The sequence below is a fragment of the Oncorhynchus masou genome, chromosome 28 (genome assembly GCF_036934945.1).
Source record: "Oncorhynchus masou masou isolate Uvic2021 chromosome 28, UVic_Omas_1.1, whole genome shotgun sequence".
NCBI lineage: Eukaryota > Metazoa > Chordata > Actinopteri > Salmoniformes > Salmonidae > Oncorhynchus > Oncorhynchus masou.
In genome coordinates this window covers 71,990,752-72,009,473 of record NC_088239.1, presented here as the reverse complement: position 1 = coordinate 72,009,473, position 18,722 = coordinate 71,990,752, and the positions used below count along the sequence as shown (strand labels likewise).

The 18,722-nt window shown below is 41.0% G+C and overlaps 1 protein-coding gene across 1 annotated transcript; it reads left to right on the top strand.

Annotated features, from left to right (window-relative positions):
- The first annotated feature begins 163 nt into the window (after window positions 1-163).
- LOC135518192 (transitional endoplasmic reticulum ATPase-like) lies at window positions 164-18,461 on the top strand. The gene is made up of 18 exons (XM_064943160.1): window positions 164-307; window positions 4,713-4,824; window positions 5,030-5,202; window positions 5,323-5,465; window positions 5,945-6,075; window positions 6,336-6,467; window positions 6,652-6,754; window positions 7,019-7,152; window positions 12,424-12,559; window positions 12,804-12,916; window positions 13,702-13,866; window positions 14,100-14,222; window positions 15,757-15,969; window positions 16,202-16,380; window positions 16,625-16,754; window positions 17,037-17,192; window positions 17,555-17,709; window positions 17,954-18,461. Exons 1-18 carry the CDS (start codon window positions 291-293, stop codon window positions 18,057-18,059), a joined length of 2,421 nt encoding a protein of 806 aa, XP_064799232.1. The 5' UTR covers window positions 164-290; the 3' UTR covers window positions 18,060-18,461.
- The last annotated feature ends 261 nt before the right edge of the window (window positions 18,462-18,722 follow it).

Below are 18,722 nucleotides of genomic sequence, written 5' to 3'. Positions count from 1 at the left end.
TCTGAATTTGGAAATGTCACCTATGGCATAATGTCAACCGCAGCGCCGATCAGAGGGTGCGTTCGTAAATTCACTCTGGCTATCTACTCTGATTTCAGAGCACTCTCGTCTGTGTGCCAGAGCGCAGAATAACTGATGAATTTACGAACACACTTAGCGCTCGCTGGCTCTCCAGAGTGAATTTACGAACGCACCCAGAGTTAGCTGTTGGTGTTGCACTCACTGAAGAGAAACACACGAGAAGAGGAAGAAATCAGGTTTTATTTGTTGGACATACCAAGCGGAGCACCATGGCTTCAGGAGGAGAGTAAGTTGGCGTTGCTAACTAATGTTGGTTTTAACTTTACCTAGCTAGAATCCGGTAACCAATAATGTTCGCTTTGTTAGCTGGCTAAAGTTAGCTACCTTTTAGCTAATATCGGCATGTGTTTTCTATGGATGTAGCTAGGCATATAACTAGAAGAGAACAGAGAATACATGCAAATAATATTGTTCCACAGAGTTATATGGCCGCAAGATTATACCAGTGCCGGTTAGCAAGCTAACCTTAGCTAGCCATGTCAAAGATAAAAGCCAGCCATCTACCAAACTGTTAGTTAGCAGCTTAGGTAGATAACGTTAGCTAGCTACGTAGCTAACTGACAGCGACATGAATTTGTGTTTGTCATGTTGTGCCAACATTTGCTAAGTGATGTGTATGTATCTAGCTAATTTGACAGTGAATTTGCTACAATTGGGTAGTCAACTAGCTACCTATGAGCAAACTCGTGCAAATGACTGTCCACTAGCTCTCGCAGTTTTTCTTGCTGTGTCATGTGGGGCCTGCACAACACTGTTAGCTAGCTAGATGCACAGCTGAATGATGTAAACGTTTAGCAAAACATTAGCATTTTGTACAGTAAACATCAGTGATGCTCCTTTTTTTTCGTTCAAGAGTAAATATACATCTTATGTAGTTAGTTATATGGTACCTAATAGCTACTACTCCTCTCCTGTAAGGATATTGCTGAATTTATATTGAATGTCTTTAAGGAGGCAATTGATTTAGGGGTCCTGCCCATTTCTATGACCAGGCCTAATTTCTGTAATCCACAAACCAAACAAAGATCCTATGATTATAGAAAATTGGAGACCAATCACATTAATGAACAATGATGGAAAACTACTTGCATCCATCTTTGCAGAAAGACTTAAAAAGGTTATTGATCAAATCATTGATAATACCCAGTCTGGTTTTATGAAGGGCAGACATGTAATAATATCCGACTAGTTTTGGATTTGATAGATTACAATGAGCACCTTATGGCTTTATTTTATTTGTAGAATTTACAAGGCTTTTGATACAGTTGAACACTTATTTTTGAGACTTTTTGGGGATTTTTGGTCAATATTTTCAATGTGACACTTTATAGTAATAGTAACAGCTCTTGAATTATCCCATGGAACCTCTGCGATTTGATATTAGAAGCAGAATTAAATAAGGATGCCCAATTTCTCCTTATTTGTATTGGTCACAAGTTATTGCACTTAATATCAATAAGGATAGTTTTAGGGGTATTCAGATACAAGATAAAGAGAGAATGTTAACAATTGTTTCAGGACACCACTTTTTTGTCAGATAAGATCATAATGAAGTCAGGACAGGATTGAGTGTATTAATGCCTTCTCACATGTATCTGGTTTATCTCTGAATATTAGGAAATGTGAATTATTTGCGTTGAAAACATTTGACTTAAACTCTGTAATATCCATGTCAAAGATGTGATCGCATATCTTGGTATTACAGTTTGCAAAGATCAGAAAGGGCCAACTTAAATGTCTCCTATTGTAGAGAAAATTGGAAAAATATTTAACTCCTGGTTAAGCGATCTTTATCTAGACGTTTACTTTCGTTAAAATCTGAAGGTCTGTCCAGATTAGTTTATACCTCCCTTGCCTTGGATGTTCGTCTGTCAGTAACTAAAATGGTTGATCCTAAATTCTTCAACTTCATATGGAGGAATTAACCTTATTAAGAAAAGCTGTAATATGTAGCACCCAAAGTGAGGGAGGGTTGACTGCTCAGGATTTTAAAACCTCAAATATAATCTTTAAGATCAAATGCATACAAAACAACAATAATGATTGCATTTGGAATATAATCCCTAATTTAATATTCCAACAGTTTGGTGGTCTAGAGTTCTTACTCAAATGCAGCTTTGATGTGGCTAAGGTCCCCTTTAAGCTTGCTAACTTTCATAAACAAGTACTTCTAACTTGAAACCTTATGTACAAATAACTTTTCCCCACATAGTAGATATACAAGCTGTGATAATAAAGACATTCAAAAGCAAGTCTTTCTTTTTCCAGAACTAGTTTGACAACCGCATTATCTGGGTTAAACAGTTATCAAATAATGATGGACAACCATAAGATTATCCAGAATTCATGAGCACACACATTGTTACATTCACTCCTGAGGAGTTTCAAATAGTTAAAAAGGTGCTATTCTTCTTTCAGGAGAATATAACAATACTCAAAGTGCAACTGCTGAGGATTTTGTAGCCTCATTTCAGCTAGAAGGAATTTACATTTTCCACACACACACACACACACACACACACACACACACACAGTGCATTCGGAAAGTATTCAGCCACCTTCACTTTTTCCGCATTGTTACATTACAGCCTTATTCTAAAATGGATTGAATTGTTTTTTCCCCCTCAATCTACACACAATACCCCATAATAACAAAGCAAAAACATATTTTTAGAAATATTTGTAAATGTATTGAAAATAAAAAAACATTTACATAAGTATTCAGACCCTTTACTCAGTACTTTGTTGAAGCACCTTTGGCAGAGATTACTGCCTCGAGTCTTGTTGGGTATGACTTAAGCGCTGTCAGGTTGGATGGGGAGCATCGCTGCACAGCTATTTTCAGGTCTCTCCAGAGATGTTAGATCGGGTTCAAGTCCGGGTTCTGACTGGGCCACTCATTCAGAGACTTGTCCCGAAGCCGCTCCTGAGTTGTCTAGGCTGTGTGCTTAGGGTCGTTGTCCTGTTGGAAGGCGAACCTTCTCCCCAGTCTGAGGTCCTGAGTGCTCTGATGCAAGTATTCACCAAGGATCCCTCTGTACTTTGCTCTGTTTATCTTTCCCTCGATCCTGCCTCGTCTCCCTGCCGCTGAAAAACATCCCCACGGGATGATGCTGCCACAACCATTCTTCACTGTAGGGATGGTGCCAGGTTTCCTCAAGACGTGACGCTTAGCATTCAGGCCAAATAGTTCAATCTTGGTTTCATCAGACGAGATAATCTTGTTTCTAATGGTCAGAGTCCTTTAGGTGCTTTTTGGGAAACTCCAAGCGGGCTCTCATGTGCCTTTTACTGAGGAGTGTCTTCCCATCTGCCCACTCTACCATAAAGGCCTGATGGTTGTCTTTCTGGAAGGTTCTCCCATCCCCACAGAGGAACTCTGGAGCTCTGTCAGAGTGACCATCGAGTTCCTGACCAAGGCCCTTCTCCCCTGATTGCTCAGTTTGGCCTGGCGGCCAGCTCTAGGAAGAGTCTTGGTGGTTCCAAACTTCTTCCATTTCAGAATGATGGAGGCTACTGTGTTCTTGGTGACCTTCAATGCTGCAGAAATTGTTTGGTACCCTTCCCCAGATCTGTGCCTTGACACAATCCTGTCTCGGAGCGCTACGGACAATTCCTTCAACCTCACGGCTTGGTTTTTGCTCTGACCTGCATTCTCAACTGTGGGACTTTTTATATAGACAGGTATGCTTTTCCAAATCTTGTCCAGTCAATTGAATTGACCACAGGTGGACTCCAATCAAGTTGTAGAAACATCTCAAGGATGATCAATGGAAACAGGATGTACCGGAGTTCAATTTCGAGTCTCATAGCAAATGGTTTGAATACTTAATTAAATAAGGTATGTTTTATTGTTAACACATTTCCAAAAATGTACAAACCTGTTTTCACTTTGTCCTTATGGGGTTATGTGTGTAGATGAGGGAAAATATTTTTTTAACATAACAAAATGTCAAAGGGTCTGAATACTTTCCGAAGGCACTGTGTAATGAAATCTCTATCAAGATGTTACTATTCCCTCTGCTGGAATGTAGCCCTAGGATAAGTGAACTGGAACAAAGTCTTCACATTGTTTAAGATAGAATTGAAACATTAGTTTGAAATGATCAAGTTTAAAATCAAAAAAGCAATACATACCATAATACTTTTTGACAAATTGAAAATGTATCTCAACATTTAATACCTTTGTCTGTTTGTTTACTGTTTGTATATTTCTGTTTTTCTATTTGTTTTATTGTTCATAAAATAATAATACTCTACTTTCCTGTTAATTCTGCTAACGAGCTAACAGTGTGGCAGATTACATTTCAAAACCCATCAAAGTAGAATGCCCATTCTAGTAGTTAGTTTCACTACTGTATAATTAGAAACTGAAAGCAACTGGCCAATAGTTATTCTAAGTTTCTATCTCTAGTCAGTAGGGACACTTTACTTTTCACCCAAAGAGACTACAGTTGATTTGATATAATAAGCTCATTACATCACACTAAGGGTTAAAGGAAACCCTTTTATCGCTTAGCAAAACTTTCCTACAGTCAACTAGCTTGTCAGTATGTACTCCCAGGTTTAATGATCAAGTATGTTACATCTTGCCAGCTGATATATTTAGCATCTCTTTGATTTTCCCTCAGATCGAAAAATGATGATCTATCCACAGCGATTTTAAAGCAAAAGACCAGGCCTAACCGGTTGGTTGTGGATGAATCTCTCAATGAGGACAACAGTGTGGTCTCGCTGTCTCAGGTGAGGCATTGGTGGGGTGAATGAATGGGGCTGGGACATTTTAGTGAACCCCCAGTCTGCACTTGAGTGATACATATTTGTTTCACCAGTAACTCACTCATTCAAGTTTTGCGGGCTGTGTGAGACTGTTACATTTTCACTGTTGGAGGTTCTATGTTAAATAAATAGGATTTAGTGTCTGACTGATTCCTCTGTCCCGCCCTAGGCCAAGATGGACGAGTTGCAGCTGTTCAGGGGAGACACAGTGCTGATGAAAGGAAAGAAGAGACGGGAGACGGTCTGCATCGTGCTCTCTGATGACACCTGCTCCGACGAGAAGGTCCGCATGAACAGAGTGGTCCGCAACAACCTAAGAGTCCGCCTGGGAGATGTTATCAGGTGAGATGGAACTGGATAACTTTGGCATCAATGCAGCATCATGTGTAAAACCAGACCTCTGCTCCTCCTTCAATGTACAGTAAAGCCCTGACATAATTAATTATTTTGGTGGTCCCACAGTATTCAGCCATGCCCAGACGTGAAGTATGGGAAGCGGATCCACGTTCTGCCCATTGATGACACTGTGGAGGGGATCACAGGGAACCTGTTTGAGGTCTACCTCAAGCCCTACTTCCTGGAGGCCTACAGGCCCATCAGGAAAGGTAACAGTGATCCAAACTCGGTCCTGTGCCCCCCCCGCATGTTTTGTTTTTTGTCCTTAATCAGCTATGTAGTGCTAGGGCATAAACCAAAACATACAACCAGGATGGGTCCAGGACCGAGTTTGGGAAACTGTGATCCAAAGGACACCCTGGGGTGTGTTAAGGCAGGCACCACATGAGATTAAACGTTTTGAAACTGAGGAGGTACTTCCTCCACTTGAACATGACCCTGTACTCCAGAATATGTTCAGGGTCATGTTCATTAATGCATGATTTCTTAATGGAAAACAAGTATTTTTTTATTTGATAAGTACAGATGGTCCCTCCCTGTTTCACTTCGATTCAGAGTGTTCTTTCGATTTGTTTGTACGAACAACCCTTGTTTGCTGGCACAGCCAATGTGTCTCACAATATGATTATGAAAAACGCCAAGGCCAGAGGATTAGGCATTGGGGTCAATGCTTAATCTCTGTTTGTAGGGGACATCTTCCTGGTGAGGGGAGGCATGCGAGCTGTGGAGTTCAAGGTAGTGGAGACGGACCCCAACCCTTACTGCATTGTGGCCCCAGACACAGTCATCCACTGTGAGGGGGAGCCCATCAAACGAGAGGTACGGCTATATTCAGTACCAGCACTGCTGCAGTTTTCTATAGAGCAGCAAGTCTCTATTACTACATCTTCAGTTGGATATTGTGCATGAGAGCAAGTTAACATCAAAGCTGGAGTTTTCAGAGATGGGATTTTTCTTGATTGTTCAGGAATTCCTGATTTTTCTGATCGTAGAAAACAATTTCTTACATTTGTATGCTATCTGTAGCCTTTTGCCCTAGTTTCTTATGCTTTACTAACCACATCTATTTCTGTGTTCAGGATGAAGAGGAGTCTCTGAATGAGGTTGGCTATGATGACATTGGTGGTGTGAGGAAGCAGCTGGCCCAGATTAAGGAGATGGTGGAGCTGCCCCTGAGACACCCAGCACTGTTCAAGGCCATCGGCGTCAAGGTGAGCTAAATACACCTCTCATCCTTCACATCAAACCTTGTGTACAATTATTAGATACATGCCGAAAACTGTTTTTTTGTTTTAACCATACATTTTGATTTGGTTTGTTTATGCAGGTGAATGAATTGCTGTTGAATTACATTTTCATGTAAAACATTTTTTATCACTTCTAATTTTCATTCAGCCTCCAAGGGGAATCCTGCTGTACGGACCCCCTGGAACAGGAAAGACTCTGATCGCCCGTGCTGTGGCGAATGAGACTGGAGCCTTCTTTTTCCTTATCAATGGTGAGAGACTGAAGGACAAAAGCTTTTGTTAGTTTTCATCAGCATTTCGTTAAATTCCATTTCAATTCAGTCAATGCATGAAGTGGATTGAAATTCCATTAAAAATACTTAAATGTTTTTAGTTGGAATTTCAATGCAACTGACTGAATTTTTAATTGATTGACCCTAAATCTGTTGTTCATTGTTGGTCAGAATTACACATTCAGTGTGTTTGTCATCAGGACGTTTCCTAGCAGTTGAACTTGTGCCTGCTAAATGTTTCAGGGCCTGAGATCATGAGTAAACTGGCCGGAGAGTCTGAGAGTAACCTGAGGAAGGCCTTCGAGGAGGCTGAGAAGAATGCCCCTGCCATCATCTTCATTGATGAGCTGGACGCCATTGCACCAAAAAGAGAAAAGGTGGGTTCACATCTTCTGATGCAGTTTCCTTCTCATCCAATAGACCAATGTTCTTCAATCCTGTCCCAAGTCATGTTTGTTAGGGAGAACGTTTTGAAACTGAGTGAAACGGGAAGGTACTACCTGAACTCAAGTTTTGCTACAATGTGTCCTACTGAACACAACCCTGGAGGCTCACAGGGTGTGCAGGCTTTTTTTCAAGTCCAGCTCAAACACTTTTTTTTTAGTTGAATCAGGTGTGTTAGCAAAACAAACAAACTGCTACAAGCTGTTGTTAAAAAAGTAGTCTATCGTGTCATACATGCACATACAAGGCGTGTGCATGAATGAACAAGACCACAAAATTAGCCTTCTGGTAACAAAGTTGCAAACTTTAGATTAATTGGATCAGCAAGAAATCAGAATGAGACCAAACAACAGGAGAATATTGTCCTGCCGGAAGACGAGGAAAAGGGAGACGTTTCCAGCTACCTGGTCAAATTGATAAAAGGAACTTGACATGAATATATCACCAGAGGATCTGGTACGATAGCATAGGATGGCGTGAAACAGAAGAACGCTAAATACCCTCGCATGGTAATCGTCAAGCTGTGGAACTATCAGACCAAAGTCAACATGCTGACTGCACAGGGGTGAAAGGAGATCAAAATCCATGGCCAGTCCATTCGATTCATCCAGGACCTGTCTGCTAGGCTGAGAAAAAACCTGCACGGATTACATTCCCATCAATCACTGGAAGAAATTGGAATCAAATCTCAATTTAGCTTCCCGGCAGTGCTATGGGTATGGAAGAGAACGCAAAGGATGGAATTCACAAGCACGGATAAAGTTCTAAACAAGCTACAAGAAACCTTTCCCGTTGAAGGAGAGCCACCTGCCCTGAGGAGAGGAAGGATCAGGAAAAAGTGATAAGCACACTAAGCTACATACAATATACTGGTCTTGGGCGTCACATACAATATTCTTTCCCCCTCCCCCAATACCATATTATACTTTGCTCAAGTAACTGCTGTTCTCTAGGAAGTAACGATAGCAGTAGCTGATGCCAATGGGTTACATGGACACTGAAAAGAAAATACAAAAAAGGAAATATAGCATGTATGTCAATAACTATTCTGTGGGTGGGTGGATGTTTGCCTGTGCATATAAACTAAAACATCAACGCAACATGTAAAGTGTTGGTCTCATGTTCCATACGCACAAAAAGCTTCTCAAATTTGCTCCACAAATTTGTTTACATCCATGTTAGTGAGCATTTCTTCTTTGCCAAGATAAACCATGATTTTTACACGGGTGCACCTTGTACTGGGGACAATAAAATCACACTAAAATGTGAAGTTCTCACACAACACAATGCCACAGATATCTCAAGTTTTGAGGGAGCATGCAATTGGCATGCTGACTGCAGGTATGACCTCCAGAGCGGTTGGCAGATAATTTAATGTTAATTTCTTTACCAGAAGCCGTCTCCAAACATCAATTTAGAGAATTTGGCAGTATGTCCAACCGGCTTCACAACCGCAGTATGGTGTCATGTGGGCAAGCGGTTTGCTGATGTCAATGTTGTGAAGAGTGCACCGCGTGGTGTTATGGTATGGGCAGGCATAAGCTACAAGCAACGAACCCAATTGTCTTTTATCGATGGTAATTTGAATGCCCAGAGATACAAGGATGAGATTCTGAGGCCCACTGTTGTGCCATTCACCCGCTTCAGCATGATAATACACACCCATGTCACAAGGATCTGTACACAATTCCTGGAAGCTGAAATTGTCCCAGTTCTCCCATGGCCTGCATACTCACCAGACATGTCACCCATTAAGCATGTGTGGGATGCTCTGGATCGATGTGCACGACAGCGTGTTCCAGAACCCGCCAATATTCAGCAACTTCTCACAGCCATTGAGGAGGAGTGGGACAACATTCCACAGGTCACAATCAAAAGCCTGATCAACTCTATGCGAAGGAGATGCGGCATGAAGCAAATGGTGCTCACACCAGATACGTACTGGTTTTCTAATCCACGCCCCTACCTGTTTTTAAGGTATCTGTGACCAACAGATGCATGTCTATATTACCAGTCATGTGAAATCCATTATTAGGGCCTAATGAATTTCAATTGACTGATTTCGTTTACATGAACTCTAACTCAGTAAAATCTTTGAAATGATTGCATGTTGCGTTTATTTTTTGTTCAGTAATACTCAAACTCACAGGAACTATTTTAGCAGGTAACCTAAATCATGCATTCAGCTAGTGAGACAGACATGGGGGGGGGAAAAGGGATTCAAGGAACCTCCAAAGAGGCTGAAAAACAATCTCTACAGGACACCTGGAGATTATTATTCCCAACTACAAAAGACAAAAAAATAACAAATGCTCGAATAGCTTTTTCAAGAAATGCACTCAACATTATACTGGGAGCTAAAATCGATAATATAGCGATATCGGATCATTCTCCTGTATCATGCTTTTACACCAACAGAAAATACACTTAGTGACAGAATATGGAGAATGAACAGCGCATCTTCAAGACCCTACATTTTATTATATATGTGAACAAAAAATGAAGACCTTTACAAATGTGGACAAAGAAAAGCAGACCCCCAACACCATTTGGGATGTTTTTAAGGCGTACATTATCAATCTCCTAATCTCATACTCTGCAAAAGTAAAATCTTGAGTTAGAAATGTAAATTAAAGAAATAAATCTTTGAAAGGTAAGGTAAAGAAAGAAATACAATTTCTGAATTTTAAGCAGGAATTTACTCCTTTAAGAGAGCCAAAAACTACAGGTTAAACTCAAAGCATACTATTTAATGGGAAACAAACCTGGTAAACACCTCGCAGCCCTCACAAAATGAATACGCAAAACCAGTTAGTTTAAAAAAGGATAAGGATACAAACGCTTTAAAATCAGAAACAATGCTATTAATAATTTTAAAAGCTTTATTAAAATAACCTTTGGACTGATCCTATAGCCGCCTTAGACTCAACAACATTCACACAACTATCAGCAGAAAAAATGACTAAAAATGGAAATCACCCAGCAATAAATATATTAGACAATTAAAACATTCACAGTGAAAAGCACCAGGGATGGATGGCTTTCCTATAACATTTTATTTGATATTCTGGGACAAAGTAGCACCCCTATTTATTCAAATGACAACACGCATCACTAAATTCAGTGCTTCTGAGTTCCATGTATCAAACTGTTATTTCAGTTATATTAAAACCAGGAAAATCTTGAGTCTGTAAAATAACAAAATTCTTAAACAACGGTATGGCAGAAGTATTACCAGACGTGATACATAGAGTTTGTTAAAAATAGACACTTACATACAAAAACATGTTTTAGTATAATACAATGTGCTAAGAAACAAGATGGCGATTCATCAATAATTACTATTGATGCCAAAAAGGCTTTCGACAGTCTTGAATGGCCTTTTCTATTAACTTTTTGAAGCATTCAACTTTCCAACTGATCGTACATTTCGCAAAAATATATACAAATAATACATTATCTGATGAAATTGCTGTAGAAAGGGGTACGAGACAGTACTGTCTCCACCCTCCTGTTTTGGACTGGCAATGGAACAGCTTGCAAAAATAAACAGGACCTAAACAAAGCAGGTATTAGTAAACATGAGTATAAACTAAACTTATTTGACGACAATCTCCTGATAGACCTGAATAATATTAAACTCAATGCCTCCTTGTTAAAAATATTCTCAGAAAATTCTAAGATCTCAGGATATAAAATTTACGTGGGGAAAAAAACGGAAAAGGCAATAGGAAAAATAACTGGTGGACCACAAAACAATATTAAACGTACGATGCTTAAGTGACAACACATTCTAATATTGAGACTCTTTGCTACGAGACTCGAAATTGAACTCTGGTGCATCCTGTTTCCATTGGTCATCCTTGATGTTTCTACAACTGGTTTGGAATCCACCTGTGGTAAATTCAATTGATTGGACATGATTTGGAATGGCACACACCTGTCTAAATAAGGTCCCACAGTTGACAGTGTATGTCAGAGCAAAAACCAAGCCATGAGATCGAAAGAGTTGTCCGTATCGCCTCGAGACCGGATTGTGTCGAGGTACAGATCTGGGGAAGGGTAGCAAAATAATGTCAACAGCAGCAAGGTCCCCAAGAACACAGTGGCCTCCATAATTTTTACACAGAAGTTTGGAACCACCAGGACTTCACCAGTGGCCAGATGGGAAGACACTCCTCAGTAAAAGGCACATGAGAGCCCGCTTGGAGTTTGCCAAAAAGCACCTAAAGGACTCTGACCATGAGAAACAAGATTCTCTCGTCTGATGAAACTAAGATTGAACTATTTGGCCTGAATGCCAAACGTCACGTCTAGAGGAAACCTGGCACCATCCCTACGGTGAAGCATGGTGGTGGCAGCATCATGTTGTGAGGATGTTTTTCAGCAACAGGGATTGGGAGACTAGTCAAGATCGAGGCAAAGATGAATGGAGCAAAGTACAGAGATCCTCGATGAACACCTGCTCCAGGGTGCTCAAGTCCTCAGACTGGGACGAAGGTTCACCTTCCAACAGGATAACGACCCTAAGAACACAGCCAAGACAACGCAGGAGTCTGAATGTCCTTGAGTGGCCCAGCCAGAGCCCGGACTTGAACATCTCTGAAGAGACCTGAAAATAGACAGAGCTTGAGAGGATCTGCAGAGAAGAATGGGAGAAACTCCCCCAAATACAGGTGTGCCATGCTTGTAGCGTCATACCTAAGAAGACTTTAGTTTGTAATACTTAGGTAAATGTGATCAGTTTACTTAATTTTTTAGTAAAAAATTTAAATGAACCTGTTTTTGCTTTGTCATTATGGGGTATTGTGTGTCGATTGAGGGGAAAACAGTTTAATCTATTTTGGAATATGGCTGTAATGAAGGGGTCTGAATACTTTCTGAATGCATTGGTTGTTTATAACATCGAATTGTAATACATATAGAATCGCGGGAATCACAGTACATATTGTATCGGCACCTAAGTATCATAAGGTCCCTATCAATTCCCAGCCCTACCTGCAAGTAAGCATTTTGTTGGACGGTGTACATCATGTGTGTCCTGTACATGCAACTAATACAACTTAAAACATGGGTCTCTAGGACCAGGGTTGAATGACACTACAGTAAATTCTCTATAAGATGAAAATATTATACCCTCTACCATAAACTTGACCTCCTTGGGGTCAACAGAAAAAGTAATTAACCCTAATTGTCCTGTGTAGACACACGGTGAGGTGGAGAGGCGTATCGTGTCCCAGCTCCTCACACTCATGGACGGCCTTAAGCAGCGTGCTCACGTCATCGTCATGGCAGCCACCAACAGACCCAACAGCATTGACGCCGCCCTCAGGCGATTTGGTAAGATCCCTCAGTGCACTTGTAGACCTAGAATGTAACAGGTTCACTTCTTAAATCAAGTTCTTAGTTTTGCCAGAGGTCTCTTGTATTTTACTAATATCTTCATCCTTTAAAAAAATGATTTGTCATTACTGCTTGTGAATCAGCAAGGTTGGTGGTAACATAGAAATACATTGGAATTGAATGTATTTATTTATATGCTGGTTAGTGAGGCTGACCTTAACTGTGTGATGTTTCTCCTCAGGGCGTTTTGACAGGGAGGTGGACATTGGCATTCCTGACGCAACAGGCAGGCTGGAGATCCTCCAGATCCATACCAAGAACATGAAACTGTCCGACGATGTCGACCTCGAGCAGGTGTGTGTGTGTATATAACACTACTGTCATTTACAGAGTGAGCTTGTTGTTACGAGAATTTTGTTCTCAATGTTCTTAAACTGAACTTCAATTAAACTACTCAGTCTGCAACCCAAAGTTTGTAAGATTCTGGTTGAATGAAACAGACAGATTCCCAGCTTGCAATAGTCAGAATGTGGGAGTGCTCTGAAGTCCATTATACACAAAGACATCCATTTTATAACTTCCGCACATACGTCCACACAAACCGTAGATATCCTACACACATACATACACACGAACAGTAGGTGAGTTGTATCCTTCTCTCACCACTGTTTATCACTACCCAGCCAACAGTTCCATTCCCCCGAGATTAGAGGAACCTTGAGAAGGACTCCCTGTCCTATCATAAGTTTCTCAGAGTTCTAGCCAGGCCGGGTCAAACACAGCTGAATTGTTCTCGGTATTTTCTTAGGCACACACTGTCTCGCCTATACTTCTAAATGGTAATGTCTTAACTTGTCCTATACACACACATTAAATAATTCTAGTCTTATGATTCAAATACATTTCACTCCATTATACAGTGACAGGGTAGAATACTTTTAGTCATTATCTTACCATTACCGTAAACATATAAATAATTTAGTTAGTTAAACATATAAATCACATGAATTTCTATTATATCAGTTGTCAATTAAACATTTTGTGTATGTAAGGTAGAATGAAAAGTTGAGAGTGGGTTTAAGTGAAGTCCCCGCCATGTTGATACTGTATGTGTGACCATGTCTGTCTGTGTCCTCCAGGTTGCCAATCAGACTCACGGCCACGTGGGTGCTGACCTGGCTGCTCTGTGCTCTGAAGCCGCCCTGCAGGCCATCAGGAAGAAGATGGATCTCATCGACCTTGAGGACGAGACCATCGACGCAGAGGTCATGAACTCCCTTGCCGTCACCATGGACGACTTCAGAGTAATGAACTGGATTATTTTCTCCAACACACACAGCACTCAAAGTAGCTTCTACTGCACTGAGAACTTTATTCACCCTTCGGTTTTTCATCACTATGCAAATCTGCAGCATCCAGTATTTGTCTTTTTGCTAATGATCTGAGGACAGCCGTAACTATTGAGCATTAGAACCAGTTGTAGCAGAGAATCGTTAAGCCAGCTGCACTAACCAGTTGTATGTGGGTTGTGTTTCAGTGGGCTCTGAGCCAGAGCAATCCATCTGCCCTGAGAGAGACTGTGGTGGAGGTGCCCAACATCAGCTGGGAGGACATCGGTGGTCTGGAGGATGTCAAGAGGGAACTCCAGGAGCTTGTACAGGTAGGCCATGTTCTAGTCGTGGGGTATGTTACTGATGAGATGCAGATTTATATACCAAAAGATCTAATGTAATTTGTTGATTTTGTATCATTCATTGAAAGAGTGAGGAGTCTGAATGATGAATCCCTTTACAGGTGTTATCATTCTACAGTGGTCCCCTGCAGCGTACGTTCAAACCTGTGATTAGAACGCTTATTTAGAACGTCCAGTTTTGATGACGCAACAGTCAGCATTTGAGCTAGCCACACTTTTTTTCCCTCACAGAAACATTTGTCACAAACAGTCCTTAAAAAGTTATGTCCTGAACGTGACCAGTTTATTGTAATTTTCAGACATTCACAGAAGTAGCGATAGCATACACAATAATCCAAACTGGAAAATGTAGACTACATTAGTCCTAGTGCTAACTGAGGAAAGACTGAGGAAACCACAATATGAATTAGCCAATAGCAATTACTATTCATAATTCATCACATCACGGGTGAGCTCACGATTGATCTAAATAATTGAGTAAATCACTTTCTAGAAATCGTAAGTAATCAGACCAGGGGTAGTTTGTGTGCACCGCCATGTTTGTTTTTTCTCGTCAACCAAAGATACGAGGAGTTTGGTCTGTTTGCAAGTATTCATCTTGAAGAGGGTGTGTCGTCTACAATAATTCACTTCCCTTCATTCACTTCTGGAAGTTTACCCTTCACTTCATAACATCTTTTGTCTGACAGACATTTACTTGACACCCAGAATACATTGTATGATGTTACCAAACATGGCTCCACACATAGCTGGCAAATAGCTTAGCATTAGCTCATTATAATCAGTAGAACATTCAAAAAGTATTTTACACACATCATAGGTATCCATTGCAATCTATCAATAATCAGAATGCATTATTTATCGGCAGTACTTGAAAACGTGAATAAAACTGTAAATACATTATGCTCCATACATACCTACTGTATGCTACAGTAGAAACGACCACACGATATACAGGATATAAGGCACTAATTTTGATAGGAACGCACACATGTCTAAAGATATTATTTGTTAGGAAAACAACAAGCAAGACAATGCAAGTACCAAACAGAATTTCCCAATTTGTGCAAGTCTGCACAAATGTCTGCATACTTGATCTGCAGAAACATTGGTGAAGTGCTTGGGCTCTCCTCGAAGAGAGTAGTTTGTCTTGGTCAGTAAAGCCTCAGACATAAATTGTCCTCAACACTGAAATGTGTTACTTCTATGTGAATTAATGAGGAGGTGGAACAGACCTCAATTCAAACTGTTGTTAAAAAAATATTACTTGTTAGAAATAATTTTAAATTGTCAAGTGGAAAAATAGCCTACAGATAATTATTAGCAGGCAGCGCGTGTTAACTGTCCTGTTACCAAACAATCCCATTTTGGAATAGTGAGTGCATTCTGACATCACGTGCATAAAACAACTCCTGCCGGGGAGACTGTTAGAGATATTTGGAACTCACGTGAAAAGCTTAATTAATGGTTTGTCTAACCTTCACGATCTTCTTCTCTTCAGTACCCAGTGGAGCACCCAGACAAGTTCTTGAAGTTCGGCATGACCCCATCCAAGGGCGTGCTGTTCTACGGACCCCCAGGTTGCGGTAAGACCCTGCTGGCCAAGGCCATCGCCAACGAGTGCCAGGCCAACTTCATCTCCATCAAAGGGCCCGAGTTGCTCACCATGTGGTTCGGCGAGTCTGAGGCCAATGTCCGAGAGATCTTCGACAAGGTAAGGCTAAACCGATTTATCGAGATCCCTCTAACATCATATTTACCTGTATTTTATGTTGTAGTTGTATTTCAAAAAAAATCAATTGTATGACATTAATTTGTGTGTTACACATGCACAAAAGATGGTTAATAAATGTGAGACACTTATTCTCCTTTTCCATTGCAAAACGTTTTCTGTTGTGTGCCCCAATGAACCTATATCGTACCCTCCTAAACCCTCGATCTTCCAGGCTCGCCAGGCCGCCCCCTGCGTGCTCTTCTTTGACGAGCTGGACTCTATCGCCAAGGCGCGTGGCGGCAACGCGGGTGATGGTGGCGGAGCAGCCGACCGTGTCATCAACCAGATCCTGACGGAGATGGACGGCATGTCCAGCAAGAAGAACGTCTTCATCATCGGCGCCACCAATAGGTTGGCCATCCTCACCCCAAAGAAGAGCACTCTGCTTCACTGTTAAATTTGAGTTTAAAAAAACATTTCTAGCACTAGGCTTGCTGCTCTACGCAATATTTTATGGTTTTACTTGCAATGATGATATGTGGGAGTCTTCCCGACCTCAGTTGATTGCACTTTGTTCTTAGGTGGACAATAAGGTACTGTAAAATGAGATAGAAATGTAGGTTAAGCTAAATGACTAAACTGTGTGCCGTACTAGGCCTGATATCATCGACCCGGCCATCCTGAGGCCCGGCAGACTGGACCAGCTCATCTACATCCCCCTGCCAGATGAGAAGTCCCGCATCAACATCCTCGGAGCCAACCTCAGGAAGTCACCCATCGCCAAGGCAAGCCTCTATCTATTTATATGTGTATCTGACCATGCGCTGACATTGTGCTGACTGAACAGTTTTTCCCACCTCGGTCAGCATGTTCTGATTTGAGGGGTTGGGGCTCATTAAATGTCTTCATTCCAGACTGGGCTACATGTAATGGGTAGAAAATTGATTTGTGGGAAAAGTTGTTCATATGAAAATTGCTGTGTGTGTGTGAAACAAATGTATTTTATAATCCCATTTACTGTTTGATCTTTGTCTGGAAGTACTCCCTCTACCCCTGTATGATTAAAGGATGTGGACCTGGATTTCTTGGCCAAGATGACCAATGGTTTCTCTGGAGCTGACCTGACAGAGATCTGCCAGAGGGCCTGTAAGATGGCCATCAGGGAGTCCATCGAGAACGAGATCAGGAGGGAAAGGGAGAGGCAGACCAACCCCTCAGCCATGGTGAGTTTAGTCACTAATGAATCTGTATTGGTTCAATGACGCAGTCTAGACTATAGCTAACTTTGTGCATGTGAAGCCTGGATAATGTAGGATCTGGGCAAATCACCAGCAGATTTAATTTCAGGAAGACACAAAACAACATTTCTGTATTCAATATTAAATGACTGAGTAAATCAACTGGGACATTTCTTTGATTTCTATTCATTATTTATACACAGAAAGTATTTATTTTACAAGGGATGATGCATTTAACCTTAAACTGATTTACACAAATACCGGAGGAAGAGAAGGTGTGATTGCATTTTATAGATAAGTTCTTTAACCCCCCCCTTCACCTCTTTCTATCCCTCTTGCCCCCACAGGAGGTGGAGGAGGACGACCCTGTTCCAGAGATCCGTAAGGACCACTTTGAGGAGGCCATGCGTTTCGCCCGCCGCTCCGTCAGCGACAACGACATCCGCAAATACGAGATGTTCGCACAGACGTTACAGCAGAGCAGAGGCTTCGGAAGTTTCCGGTAAGCAAAACGCACATAATACATAGCGGATGATGGTGTTGAATAATACTGTTACTTATCTCCGCTCCCATATATCCTAGATACACCACCACTGGGGATTTTCATTAAACTTTTCTTACAAAATACATATTCCATGTACAGCTAACAAGCCATGTGTTTTACATAAGGAATGTACTGACAATGGCAAGCTGGCTCCCCCTGATATTTACTGTAATGAGCAAAACAATTCCTGTCCTCGTCTCAGGTTCCCCACTAACTCTGCGCCAGGGGCCGGGCCCAGCCAGGGCTCTGCTGGTGGCAGCGGTGGCACAGTCTTCAACGAGGACAACGACGACGACCTCTATGGTTAAACCACACCATGACCCACAGTGGACCAAAACACAACCACTCTGTGGACCAAAGTTTCCTTATATACATTCTGGCAAATCTGTACAATGCCACACAATATACACACAAAAATCCCATTATTTACAAACCTTTCATCCCCCTTTAATAGTTTGACAGCATGTTGCAGCTTGTCTGTGTTCTGGCACTGCAGGACTTTTTCAAACCTTGTATGGATTTAAGAAGGGGGGGCAGAAGCCTGTGTGAGTACTTCTGACTTCATATGTGCAACTAATGAAGGATATAAAACTAGCCTGTTAGAGGAAAGGGAGGGGAATTGCTTATGACTTGTAATGTATGAATATATAGGGTTTAAAACATTTAAATTGAATTGTATGAAATTAAAACAATAAATTAACTGGTGAATAGTGGGTGTCAGTTTGCAATTTGTACAGATCTTTGAAAAGGGAATAAACTACAACCATGAAACCAATCAATTATTTTTGGGAAATGTATTGCAAGCAATACAATCTTTATTGACAACTTTAGTAGTGGATGAAATCAAATGTTCAAGCAATTTTAGTGCATATAATAAATGTGCTTATTCAAGTGTAACAAACAATGTGAATAGTAGAAGTGTCTTGGACAATGAATATACATAGTTTAATGAGAATAAATTTGTGATTTAC

What these genes read in the sequence shown, in the direction of transcription:
- LOC135518192 (XM_064943160.1), top strand. An exon ending in CGCCGCCCTCAGGCGATTTG is followed by an intron (nt 12,560 to 12,803) that starts GTAAGATCCCTC and finishes GTTTCTCCTCAG; the next exon opens with GGCGTTTTGACAGGGAGGTG. An exon ending in TCCGAGAGATCTTCGACAAG is followed by an intron (nt 15,970 to 16,201) that starts GTAAGGCTAAAC and finishes TCGATCTTCCAG; the next exon opens with GCTCGCCAGGCCGCCCCCTG.